The sequence below is a fragment of the Arvicanthis niloticus genome, chromosome 2, assembly GCF_011762505.2.
Source record: "Arvicanthis niloticus isolate mArvNil1 chromosome 2, mArvNil1.pat.X, whole genome shotgun sequence".
In the NCBI taxonomy this organism is placed as follows: Eukaryota; Metazoa; Chordata; class Mammalia; order Rodentia; family Muridae; genus Arvicanthis; species Arvicanthis niloticus.
In genome coordinates this window covers 83,381,763-83,395,528 of record NC_047659.1, presented here as the reverse complement: position 1 = coordinate 83,395,528, position 13,766 = coordinate 83,381,763, and the positions used below count along the sequence as shown (strand labels likewise).

The window sequence follows — 13,766 nt, the reverse complement described above, 5'->3', positions numbered from 1 at the left end:
TTAACTCTTAAAACTCACTCCTTCTGTTCCACTCCTGCATTCAATGCACTCCCTCTGTTCCGTCCCCTATGCCAGCATTTTATATAGACAGGATAAATTTTGGATTGAAAGTTTTGGGTGGGTCAGTGTCTCTATAACTCCACTGGGGTTCCTACCTGATTATAGGTTCCATATGCCCAAAGTTGTGGGTCACACCTAAGGTCACCTCACTGATTCGCAGGCATCTCTCTTATCCTAGGTCTCTGTCTTCTCCTGGAGATTCCCCTCACCTCCTCACCCCTATCAGTTGCAAATGTCCATTCATTTTCATGGCCATCTCTCCTGTTCTTGCTTATACCTGGTCCTGAATCCTCCATTTTTTTCTCCCAGTTTCTTCCCTCCATCTTCCTCTTATGACTATTTTATTCTCCCTTGTAAGTGAGATTTGAGGATCCTCACTTGTGCCTTCCTTGTTTAACTTCTTTGGGTCTATGAAGTGTACTCAGTCCCTGTATTTTATGGCTAATATCCACTTATAAGTAAGTGCATTCCTTTTGGGACTTGGTTACCTCACTCAGGATATCTCAAGTTCCATCCATTTGCCTGCAAAATTCATATCTTTGATTTTAATAGCTGAATAGTGTAGATGAACCACATTTTCTTTATCCATTCTTCAGTTGAGGGACATCTAGGTCCTTTCCAATTTCCAGCTATTAGGAATTAAGCCGAGGGAATGGCAAACCAATAACTACTCCAGCTTGAGACCCATCCCATGAGCAAGCAGCAATCCCTAACACTATTAATGATACTCTGTTATTCCAAAGGGGAAGGATCTCCACAGAAAAACCAACATAGTCAACTATCCTAGATCCTTGGCCTCTCAGAGTCTGAACCACCAATCAAACATAGGCTCCACTTAGGTCTCCCCAAACATATATGGTAGATGTGCTGCTTGGTCTTTATGTGGGTCCCAAACAACTGGAGTGGATGCTATCCCAAAGGCTGTTGCCTGTATGTGGGATATATTCTTTAAACTCGGTTGCGTTGTCTGGCCTCAGTGGGAGAGGAAGTACCTAGTTTTATAGAGACTTGAAGTGCCAGGCTTGGGGATACACAGAGGGGTGTCTCCACCTGATAGCAGAAAAGGAGAGGAGAAAGGGGAAGGATATTTGGAGAGGGTGACAGAGAGTGGGACAGTGAGTGAGATGTACAGTGAATAAGTAAACATTCCCAGTGACATACATTCTCCAGCAAGTCCACATGGCCCCATAACCTCAAACAGTGCTACCAACTGAGAAGGAAGTGTTCACATACATGAGTCTGTGGGGGACATTCTCACGTAAAAAATTCCACTGGATGATTTTGGCGATTTTTGAATTAGAGTCCTGCCATTTCCCTCACTCTCTATACAGGCTAATATTTTAGCTGTACTTGTCTCTATACTGGCTAATCTTTTAGCTGCACTTGTTAGATGTTTTAAATCCAAAATCAAAGTAAGTATGTTTGAAATGTGCATCTATATCTTCTTTCTAAAACATAATTTTAAAAGATAGAGACAAGATTTCTCTAGGAATAGTGATATTTCTTTTCTGTGGAAGACATATAGTTTTAAGTTGTACCACTAGAGAATTGGTAAAAGTAGGAGAGAAATAAGAGAGTAACTCTCTTACATTTCACTATATATACTATGGCACAAATTCACATGGACATGTGCATGATAAGTATAGTGTATACTTTTCAAAATAATTTTCAAAACCTGATGGGTTTTAATTTGATAACATATTCAACATTGCATACAACTACAGAGTGTTGGGAGCCGACTTTTATCGGCTATCAGCTTTGCAGGCATCTTGAGCCATATACCCTGACATGAGACTTGGATTACAATAGCCTACAACAGCTGAGCACACTCTGATAACTTCTTGCTTTAGATACCCAGGACTTTCCTTGGGTGTGTGAGATTAAAGGTGTGTGAGATTAAAGGTGTGTGAGATTAAAGGTGTGTAACTTAAGAGTGTGATTTAGAGATCAGATTTAGAGACAAGACCTAAAGGCATGATTAAAGGTGTGACCAAAAGGCATGACTTAGAAGTGAGACATATAAAGGCAGACAGAAGAGAGATCAGAAAATCAGACACTTTAGAGAGTACAACTTGGAGAACAATTTGGAGTAACAGAGATTCAGACACTACGAGTAGGAGTAGACGTTAGACACTCAGAAGAGAACAGATTGAGTACAACTAGGAACTAGAAGGAGTACAACTAGGAACTAGGAACTCAAGACTTGGGACTTGGACTAGGAAGAGAGACTGAAGAATAAACGGGATTGAAACACACTCTGTCTGGTCTCCATTCTTTGAGTCCGTCCTCACTCTCTCTCTTGCTGAACCCCGACCCGCGGACTGGAGCGGCAGCTTGGGCCAGGATACAGTGGCCGCCAAGCGTGGAGTGGAGAGGGTCTCAACATTTTAGGCCACCCAAAGTGGGGCAGCCTAGGCCCCAACAACTGAGCACACTGAAATACATCAGTTATGTGACCAAGATTTGACACAGATTGCATGCATTAGGGAATTATGATCCAAGAATATTTTTTCTCATAATATCTCACACCTTTAGCAATTGGTCTTGTAAATAAAAAATGTTTTGAGTCCCTTTGATTATATATATATAAGAGGTCAGGCAGCATCAAACTTTTCTTTATTCCTTCTTGATGAAGAGAATAGTTTTGAAAAGTTGACTGACATATCATTGTTGGGATGACCACTAGGAGGTTTTTCTTGTCCCCATTTCTATTCTCACAGACATGCAGCAGTATCCCTCTTAACAGAAAAAATCCCCAAGAGATGTCCATGATAATTATTTCCAAAGTTCTCATTATGTTTATAACATAGAATAGGTGACATGGGACACCTGTGGGACAATTACAGGAAGGAAGATTGGTCAGCCTGAGGGGAAAAGTGTCTCTACTAAACATCAATGTCTTCATAAACACACATCAGGTGAGAAGAAAATCTAACCCAAGAGAAAGTTGTGATGGTAAGTCCTTTTACAAATATCCATTCTGTGTTGTGTTGAAATATTTTCTTTGCTTTTTTTAACTTTAGAGGCCAATTAACATGTTTTCTTTCTCTCTCTCATTTCATGAGTTTTCATGTCTATATCAGAAGATCATCAATTTTTATCAAATAATCCATAAAAGAGTAAGCAGTTAACACTGTACATATATTCCCTTCAGCTTAACCAAATATTTTTTATTGAGATAAAATAGTTTATAAGAAAAAAATTAGTATAGAAATCATAACATTGGGCTGGAGAAATGGATCAGCCATTAAAGGCTAGGCTCACAACCAAAAATATAAGAAATCGTAACATTGATAGCAATCTGAATGAGAAGAAACATAATACATGAGTATTGTGGAACTCATATTTTAAAAATCTGAAAATTAGTATCCAGGGAAAAGACTTAGCATCTCCTAGGAATGTGGCCACTAATTTTTTGTTAACTGTAGAGTGGTCAGGCCACAATTAATGTACTGTAACAAAATTGGAAACAACAGGCTGTGTGTGTCTAAGTGTGTGTGTGTGTGTGTGTGTGTGTGTGTGTGTGTGTGTGTGTATTTGTGGATAGCGGATAAAAATACATAGATATGTAATAATAATAAAAGAAAAAAGAATCTATCAACTTGAGGGGTGGTACTGGAATGGTTTAGGGAGGTTAGATGAGAGGGATTTGAGGGAGGGGAAGGGGTAAAGTCATGTAATCTTACTTCAACAAAAGCACATTTAATAAGTAATATCAACCTACCTTCCCTAAAATCAAATAAAAAAATACACAGAGGCAGACAGACTGACAGACAGACCCAATAACAACCATCCTGGTAGCAAAGGAATCTATTACAAACTACTAAAGTATCACTCTATCAGTCATCAGTATCTACTACTTAGTATCTATTAAGTTGTATAAATATGACTACATCCATAAATTCTTACATAAATATAAATACTGAGACCATTACAAAGTTTAGCACTTTGAAAAAGAGTAATCAATATGGAAAAAAAAAACTTTTCACATAGAAGAAACTTGTTTGTTTATACACCCTAAAAATGATAATTCAGTTTGTTTCCCTTCATTATTGTTTGTTAATATAACAGAAAACATTAGAATTGCCAGTAAGTTAAAGGCAAAAATTACCAAGATACTTTAATAGACTATAATTTTTCCTAAGGTCTTGTAAAATACTGATATCTCCTAGGCAAGGGAAGCAATGAGTAAAGTGTTATGTTCCTGACACTTTGCATCTTAGAAATGCCTTTCATGGATGCATATCTCATAGTTACTGAATAGGTATCCAGGAACTTAGAAGTATAAGTCACAAGTATTTTACAGAAAGTCAGACACACAAACATGTATTTTATAGCAAATGTATGTATTACTATATTTATAAAATATGTATGTGACATGTCATACATATATATTTTATATACATATGGGTATCTGCTTATATAAGTATATTTTACACAAAGAGCTCATATGAACAACAGACTTATTGTCTATAACCTCAAGAACTAGAAAATATGGTAACAGAAGATAATTTATGCATCACTGTTCTCTGGATATTAGAAACACTTAATGATTTTCATACATCTTTACATGTAAAGTTTCTGTATGCATTACTACATAAACTGTGTAACAATTTTAAAGCTATTGTAGTGTCTGGAACCATATTTACTAGCATTTCACTTATCATCTTGTAGCAAAATATTCTAAATAACATCATTAAAAGTGTTTTGATAGTATCATAAAGCAGATGTAAGATATTTTACATTTACATATGTATGATCCAGAAGTATTGTCCATCTATACTACTTGAGATAATTTAAAATGCATTACTTGAGATCTGATTCTACTTTACAGCAAATTGGAACTTTGGACACAACTTTGTAATGCAATGTTCTTGTCAGAGACAGTCCCTGCTCCAATTGTTAGGGGATCCACATGAAGACCAAGTTGCACACCTGCTGATACTCCTTGGGTCCAGATTAGTTGATTATTTAGGTCTTGTGGGACTGTCTCTGACTCTGTTCCTGCCGTTGGACCTCCTTTCCTTAATGGACTGCCCAGTTGGGCCTCAGTGGGAAAGGCTGTGCTTAGTCCTGAAGTGACTGAATGTCCTAGGGTATGGGGTACCCAAGGAGAGCTTCCTCTTCTCCTCAAAGAGGAGTAATGGGGGGAGGGATTTGTAAGGGTGGGACTGGAAGGAGAGGAGAGAGTAGTGCTTTGATTTGGATATAAAGTGAATAAATATATGTTATAAATATAAAATATAAAATATAAAAATATAAATATAAAAATATATAAATAAATAAGTTATAAATATATAAGTTAATAAAAAAACCAAATGTACTTGTTCTCTTAGATAGTAATTCCTTTCATTTGTGGCACAGCTATATCCTGACTGCCTAAACTTGTGTTGAAGAAACACAATGACTGAAGACATGATAAGGCACAGAAGGGAAAGTCCAGGAAGACAGCCCTACACAAAGAACAAAGGCAACTAAGAAATGCTGAGAGCTGGAGAAATAGTCTTCCTCAGGACAAATACATCAATAGGTTATTCAGGACCAAATGATCAGTATTTACAACACACACATGCACACACACACACACACACACACACACACACACACACACATATATATGCAAGTAACAAATTCAGACTGAGCAGGTTATTCTTAGGAATAAATATGTATATGCGTATACCTACATGCATTAACAACAATTACTGAAAAAGAGGCCATAAATTAGGAAGACGCATGGAGGAGGAGTCTATTGAATGATTTTTAGGGAAGAAAGGGAAGGGAGAATTGATTTATTTATACTATAATCTCAAAACAGAAAAGAAATAATTTAACCAAACCAAATCAAAATGCAATCCTGAAAATTTTCAAGTTGGCAAAAAAGTGTCATGGAAAAAATCAAAATTATTAAGGAACACAAACTCTTTGCTATAGAATCAGGTTATTCTTGGAGATTCGGTAAATCCCTGTAAGGTGCATGCATTTACTTGTATATTGCCATGCATCTATGACATACAGATGTGTTACCTGATGTCATCAAAACTTTTTTGTTCATTCTAACTGTATACCTCTGAGTCCTCAAAAAAAATGTAAATAATTCTGATGATAGCACCAGGGGTCTATCTCATTGCTCATCTGCTGTGTTACCACCACCTAGAGTTTTCAAGGGGTTAAAAGATGATAAGACCCACAATATGAAACTCACCAAAAGAATTACTAAAATCAGGAGAAAATGGAGAATTATTATCCACAATCCAGCTTCAATATTGTCCAGTCAATCTATACAAACACCCTGTTTGTGCTTTGAAGTGAGTAACTGCTGCTCATGATAGTATAACTTCCCATTCAACAAAGGCTGATGGTCAAAGAACAAACAGCTATGCTTACATATTTATGTAATTCATTCTGTTCTTTAAAGCAGCATAGATGATCAGTAAATAAGTAACATAATGAGAACATATACTGACAATACATTGATGGTAGATGGTACAATTATTCATATCAAGAAACTATAAGATTTAAAAGTCTAAGGATTTTCAGTATCTAGTAGTTGTAAAATATATAGGTTGTTGCTGCAAATTAAAATCCATATTTTCTAGTGCTAAGATTGAACTTACTGACTACTACAGCTCAGATTTGAATATGGTTGCCTTGTTCTTTGGTAAATCCACTCCTAATGATATTTGCAATGGGATTTTGAGAATCAGTTTAGTTGAGTAAACAAATTCTATGGTATATAAATTTCAATTTGGTGTCTGTATATATCTTATAGGCATTCTGTATGTTTGCCCACTAAAATTTTTCTCGACAGGTACTTTAGAGCTTTAAGCTTAAATTTTAATTTATCAATGTCATAGATATTTGTTTACTAATGCTCCATGAAAGAATTATGCCTGCTTCGAAAAAGTGGTATCATCCTGTCTGTCCATTTTTACTGAACTTCAGTGCAATTCCCCATAAGTTTCTGAGTTTACAACTCAACTTTTTACAGAATATCATAAATGCTACTAATTCAGACCATTTAATTAGAGAACACACATTTTTATGATTTCACATTATTTTTTCTCTTTATTGTTCTAATATAAAATGAATTTCCTGATATATATATATAAAATCAGTCATGCCAGATACCAGATACTTCTTTTTTGGAAAGTTGCTCTTAACTCATGAATATACCTTGGGCAACAATGACATACATAGTTACATTAGATTTCCCTTTACATTAATAAATTTTTATTCAGGCAAGTTTCAATGTAGATGTCTAATTCTACCAGTGAAGTAACCTACCTCATACTTCCAGTTGATAATCTTTCTTTCTTTGAAGGTTATTTCTAAGGACACACTGAATAAAATGGATGGAGGCAATCAGACTGTGGTATCAGAATTTATTCTCTGGGGACTTGCCAACTCAAAGAATCTTCAGGTCTTACTTTTTCTGATATTCTTAATGCTTTATCTGCTCATTGTGTCTGGAAATATCATCATCTTGATCTTAATAAGCACTGACCCGCATCTGCATTCTCCCATGTACTTTTTGTTGGCCAACCTGTCCTTTGTTGATATGTGGCTCTCCTCAAACACCACTCCTAAGATGATCACAGACTTTCTCAGAAAAAACAAGACCATTTCCTTTGCAGGATGCATGTCCCAGGTCTTTTTTTCCCATTGCATTGCTGGAGGAGAGATGGTATTGTTGGTGGTAATGGCTTATGACCGCTATGTGGCCATCTGCAAACCACTCCACTACTTTACCATCATGAACCTGAAGAGATGTACTGTGCTGGTGTTGACTTCCTGGACAATTGGCTTTACACATGGAATAAGCTATTTGTTAGTGGTTGTGCAGCTACCTTTCTGTGGTCCCAACAAAATAGACAGTTTCTTTTGTGACATGCCACTGGTAATCAAGCTAGCCTGCATGGATTCCCATAATTTAAATACTTTAATGAATGCTGAATGTGGGGTTGTGGCTGTAACCTGCTTTGTACTGTTGCTTATTTCCTACACATATATCCTTATCACTGTTCACCAGAGTGCTAAAGTTGGAGCTTCTAAGGCTATGTCCACGTGCACTGCACACATCACAGTAGTGATGATCTTCTTTTTGCCTTGCATCTTCATCTATGTGTGGCCCCTCAGTATCACCTGGTTGGATAAATTTTTTGCTGTGTTTTATTCTGTTTTTACACCTCTCCTAAACCCAGCCATTTATACACTGAGAAATAAAGAGATGAAAAATGCTATGAGAAGGTTCATAGGCAAATTTCTGGGTTTTTAAAGAAAATTATTAATATCCAATAATGTCAACTTATTTCTTCACATAAAAAGCTTTAAAACCATAAAATATTGTTTTCATTTGAAATTTTACCAAGCTTTCAATAGAGATATAAATTAATATTTTATTATCAGGTCATTGTGAATTCTTCACTTTAAAATATAAATATGCATGCTTTTTCCACATGAATGCCATCAAACTGTCCTTCCATGTTTTTAATAAGGTCATACTAAACATTTTTGATCAAACTTATGTTTAAAGTTATGAATAAAATATTAATAATTTTTACCTGAGTATTATTCTCTACATACCATATATGCACAAAATTAACTTCCATTGCCAAATGACTAACATCATTACTCTTGTCTTATCTCAACTATCTACCAAATTACTAATGGTGTGGACAGAAAAAATTTTTTAAAAACAAAGAAACAAAGAGATAAATTTCACAAGGAGCAAGGACTAACAGTGAACTTTACTTTTTTGGTTTTTCAGAGGCAGATGAATAAAGTATAATAAAACATATGAATAAATATTATGTTTCAAAGTTATTTCCGTTTAGTACTAAAACTTGTTCTTTAAATTATTATTTAATAATATATACTATCCTGAAATTTAATCTCCATGACTACAGTATCCATGATGTGACTAACTTAAACTATTGTACCTGATTCAGTGGTGAACCCACATTAGACATTTAACAAACATGTTTGTATGTACACATATATTTCTGTTGGTCAGTGAGGCTGCAGGTGTGTCTAAAACAAGCCACACCTTTTCCCCTGTTTGTCCACTATGTCTCTGTGGAAAGTCCCTGTTAATGAATAAATAACATACTTTGTTGCCAGGCCACAGAGAAATTAATCTCAAATTAACTAAGGATCTTCCTTCTATTTGATACCATTCATGGTGCTAAAAGTTGCCCAGGACACTGCGAATGAAAAAATTCAGTGGCCTTACATAATGCTAGAAGTTTCATGGTAAACCACAAAACTATCTGACAAGATGTGTCCAGTACTGTACACAGACTTGGCTGTAGTCTGAAGGGAGCCAATTATTTTTGAAGCCTCCTCCACAGGAGAGAATGTATGCCTAGTGCTGTAAAGTTGGTTAAAACTCAAAAGCCATTCAATCAGTTTATTAGTTTCAGATTTTATATTTTAGTTATTTAATTCATTAGGAGTTGACTTTTTCTTTTTTCTTTTTTGTTTTTTTAAGACAGGGTTTCTCTGTATAGCCTTGGCTGTCCTGAAATTCACTCTGTAGACCAGGCTGGCCTCAGAAATCCACCTGCCTCTGCCTCCCAAGTGCTGGGATTAAAGGCGTGCACCACCACTGCCCTTCAGGAGTTGACTTTTTTTAAAGGATGAGAGATAATGGTTTAATGTCATTCTTTGTGTGGGCATCCAGATTTACCAACATTTGTTAAAGATCCTGTTTCTGTCTCATATGTTATTTTGTCACCTTTTTTGAAAACTGGGGCACTGTAAGTTTGTGGACTTGAGTCAAAATCTTCTAGTATATAATATTGATTTAGACAATGGCAAACAATCATTCCATTGCCATGCTGTTTTGATTATTCTAGCTTTGTAGTATAACTTGAGATCATGCATAATATTTCAATATACTTTTTTTTTTTTTTTTACTCATGAATGCTTTGGTGACCTTTATATTTCCATATAGTTCTTGTTTGGGACATTTGCTATGTGATTGGTGATTTTTTAAGATTTTTAAAATATTGTTTGTGGTTTTGTGATAGGATGTTATCTTCTGGACTTAGGTTAGTTAAATATTTTTATTGGTTATTTTATTTATTTACATTTCAATGTTTGTCTCCCTTCCCAGTTTCCCCTCTGAAACCCCTGTCTCATCCTCCATCCTCTTTGCCTCTATGAGGGTGCTCCCCAAACTACATATCTATTCCTGCCTCACTGCTCTAGCATCACCGTATGCTGGGGTATTGAGCCTCTGCAGGACCAAGGGCCTCCCCTTATACTGATGCCAGATAAGACAATCCTCTGCTACACACATAGGTGGAGCCATGGGTCCCTCAATGTGTACTCTTGGTGGGTGATTCAGTCCCAGGAGCTCTTGCGGGGGGGTATTGATATTGTTATTCTTTTTATGGAGTTGCAATTCCCTTCAGCTCCTTCAATCCTTCCCCTAGCTCTTCCATTGGGGTCCCTGTGCTCAGTCTAATGGTTGATTGTGAGTATATGCCTGTGTATTGGTCAGGTGCTGGTGGGGCCTCTCAGTAGACAGCTATACCAGGCTCCTGTCAGAAAGCACTTCTTAGGATCATTAATAGTGTCTGGGTTTAGTGTCTGCAGATAGGATGGTTCCCTAAGTGTTTTTTTTTTTCCTTCAGTCTCTGCTCCATTTTTTGTTCAAGCATTTCCTTTAGATAGGAACAATTCTAGGTTGAATTTTTTGAGGTGGGTGGGTGGACCCATTCCTCAACTGCCTATCTACTGGGTATGGTCTCTATGGCTTATATCACTCCTTTACTGGGTATTTCGGCTACTGTTATCCCTGTTGGGTACTTGGAACCTTTTGCTTCCATGGCATCTAGAACTTTCTAGTGGTTACCCCAGTTCCCCTTCCCTCACTGCTCCATATTTCTGTTCAATTTCCTGACCTTCTGTATTTCTCTTCAGTGTCTTCCCATACCTGATTTTGGCTTCCTCATTTTTTCCTCCCAATCCTCCCTCCCTTCCAGGACCCTCCATTCTACCTTCAGCAATTATTTTGTTCCCCCTTATAAATAGGACTGAAGTATCCATGTAGAAAGCAACCTTGCTTATATACTGAATGCCTAAATCAGCCATAGGCCTGAGTCAGACATACATGCCTGCTAACACAAAGTCTTGGTCTCTGTGGGAAAACACTGACTCTAGAACAGTTAGCTATAGATCTTGTAAACAGGCAGCCTTAGTGGAAAAGTACCAGCCTGGATAAGAACGAGTGGTCATAAACCTTGTGGATAGATAGCTCTGGTAGAGGGTGCCAGCTTGGATAAGAACAAAGAAATCATGGACAGTCATAGTGACCTGTTCCCTACTTCTTCACCCAGCCAATACCATGTTCTGGAAGATATCTGTACTTCCCCTGAGAAAACCTATGCTCCTGAGTCATCCCCTTTTCCACATCCTGCCTCTATGTGTATATAACCCCTGTGTGAAAAAATTAAAATGGCGGTTTGATCAGACTATAGACAAGCCACCATTCTTTGCATCCCCTGTCCTCCAGTTCTCTCTTCCAGGACTTCTGATTCCAGTTCAATGCCCTGTGGGACTGGGGCATTCTGGCACCTGGAACATGGACTCTGGAGATTAAGGAAGAAAAAATACCAGATCTGCAGAGAGGGGTAGGCCTACCCATTTTTTTTTTTTTTTTTTTTTGAGCATTGAGGGTGGCTGCCCACAGTGCCTGTGGGCACTCCACATTATGGAACACTTTTTAGAGTGACTCCTGGAGGATCTGTAAGTGAGCACTCCTTCTCATTTCTCAGGGCACCCAAGAGAGATGACTCCCAGAGTGTTTGAGAGCATCTCGTTTTCAGAAGGACTCCACAGGCGAACCCTCTGTGAAACAGTCTGCATGTGAAGAATCAGAGCTGCCAGATCTCAAGGTAAGAGGGATGGGACAGGCATTTTTCTAAACAGTCACTATTTGTGACAGGACTTAAAGAGTCATTCTGGACACAAAGAACTAGGGTTAAGAAAAAAGGATGTTTAAAAATTCTTTACTTTCATTAGTGTTGTTTTCCCAAGAGGGGACTAATGATAAAAATGCTATACTCCCTACAGAGGAGATAAAATTTAAACCTTAAAAATGAGAGAGAGAAAGGGTGAAAAAAGTTGCCCACTCTCTGGCATGTTAACAAAAGAAAAAGAAAAGTGTATTACAAAGCCCTCCTGAAAAAAAATAGATTACAGGAGATGCCCTGCTGTCTCTGATTCCTACTAGAGATATTCTCAGTCCTGCTTTCACTGTTTATTGTCTGTCCTTGGCATGCCAATCTGTCCATATATATCAATTGTCTGTCTTTATCCCATTGTTTGAATGATTGTCGTTGTATGTTTCATGTTTAAAAGAAAAACTGGTTAAAACTGCTTGTTATCCACCCCAAGATTTAGTTTAAAACTTGTTTAAAAATAATAGTTTCAGGTAAGTTACCCTGCTCTGTGGCTGGGAGTAAGACACAAGCTGCTCTTGGAGGGTGGGCAACAGTTTTTTGGCTTCTACAGTAAAAGAATTGATAGTGGTTTTTCCACTTTGACAAAGTGAAAGGATGCCTTTCTCTTAAAATTACAGCTAAAAAAGATAAGAAAAAAATTGTTTGGATAAAATTTATATAAAGTACACTTATTTTACTTTTATTTTTGATTGGTTTTAAAAGTATAAATATGTTCTATATGTCCTGGTTATACATTGTTAGCCTATATATTATTGGGTATGATTACAGATTTATAATTTTGGTAACAAAAAGCCAGATTAAAACTGGTAATTCAGAGTTAGAGTCATTCACAAACCAGATGTGTAAAAGAGATCTCAATAAGAGTTTTATCTGGGATCAAACAAGGCCCTGATGAACACCTTCTTTTTGTTACACAGTTGGCTTAATAATTGATCCCTTTAAAGGAGTTTTAGTACAAGCCTTTGCTCTCATACAATGAGCTTTAAAATTATAAAGTGCTTGTTGCTCCAAAAAACATCCAAAGACAATATCCTTTCAATATTTGAGACATCAGCTATATTTCAAAATAAATTGTGATACAGAAAATTCAAATAAAAAAAGATAGTTTACTTATTTTAAATTATTTTCAAAAGTTTCTAGGAGATGCTAATTGGCTAAGATCTTATTTTAAGCTCTCCACAAATGAATTTAAGCCTATGTTTAATGTTCTCAAGAGAGATACAAATCTTAATTTCCTTCAACAATTAATTGACAAAAGAGGAATAATTTTGCAGAAAGTAGAGGAAGCTGTTATTAATCAACATATTATATAAATTAATTAGTTGTTGGCTGTTTTATAACAGTTCTTTGATAGAAAGAGATTATTAATATAGATTTATATTTCTTTATTTCCAAAAGAAGTTTTAACATTTTGTTTTGAAGCTGTTGCTGTGTTAATATAAAATTATAGGTTAAGATCACAAAAGTATCTTAAGAAAAAACTTAATAAAATATTTCTTATTCTAAATAATAATAAAATTGGTTATTAAAAAATACTGATGTTTGATTTATTACCTGATCAATTTGTTACAGTTCTTCCTTATACATGCTTTTATATTTCTTATAAATTTTTATATATAGCCCATTAAAAGTGTGTTTACTGTATTAATAGACAGCTCATTTAATGGAAAGACAATATACAAAATTAGACTACATGTTTACTCTCTTGAGTTCCCCCCGCTTCATCACAGATAA

At 36.2% G+C, this 13,766-nt stretch overlaps 1 protein-coding gene across 1 annotated transcript; it reads left to right on the top strand.

Moving 5' to 3' along the window:
- Positions 1 to 2,903: 2,903 nt before the first annotated feature.
- LOC117703823 (olfactory receptor 4K3-like) lies at positions 2,904 to 13,437 on the top strand. The gene is made up of 3 exons (XM_076929429.1): positions 2,904 to 3,015; positions 7,382 to 11,699; positions 11,844 to 13,437. The coding sequence occupies exons 1-2, from the start codon at positions 3,013 to 3,015 to the stop codon at positions 8,333 to 8,335; spliced, it is 957 nt and encodes a 318-aa protein (XP_076785544.1). The 5' UTR covers positions 2,904 to 3,012; the 3' UTR covers positions 8,336 to 11,699; positions 11,844 to 13,437.
- Positions 13,438 to 13,766: the final 329 nt, after the last annotated feature.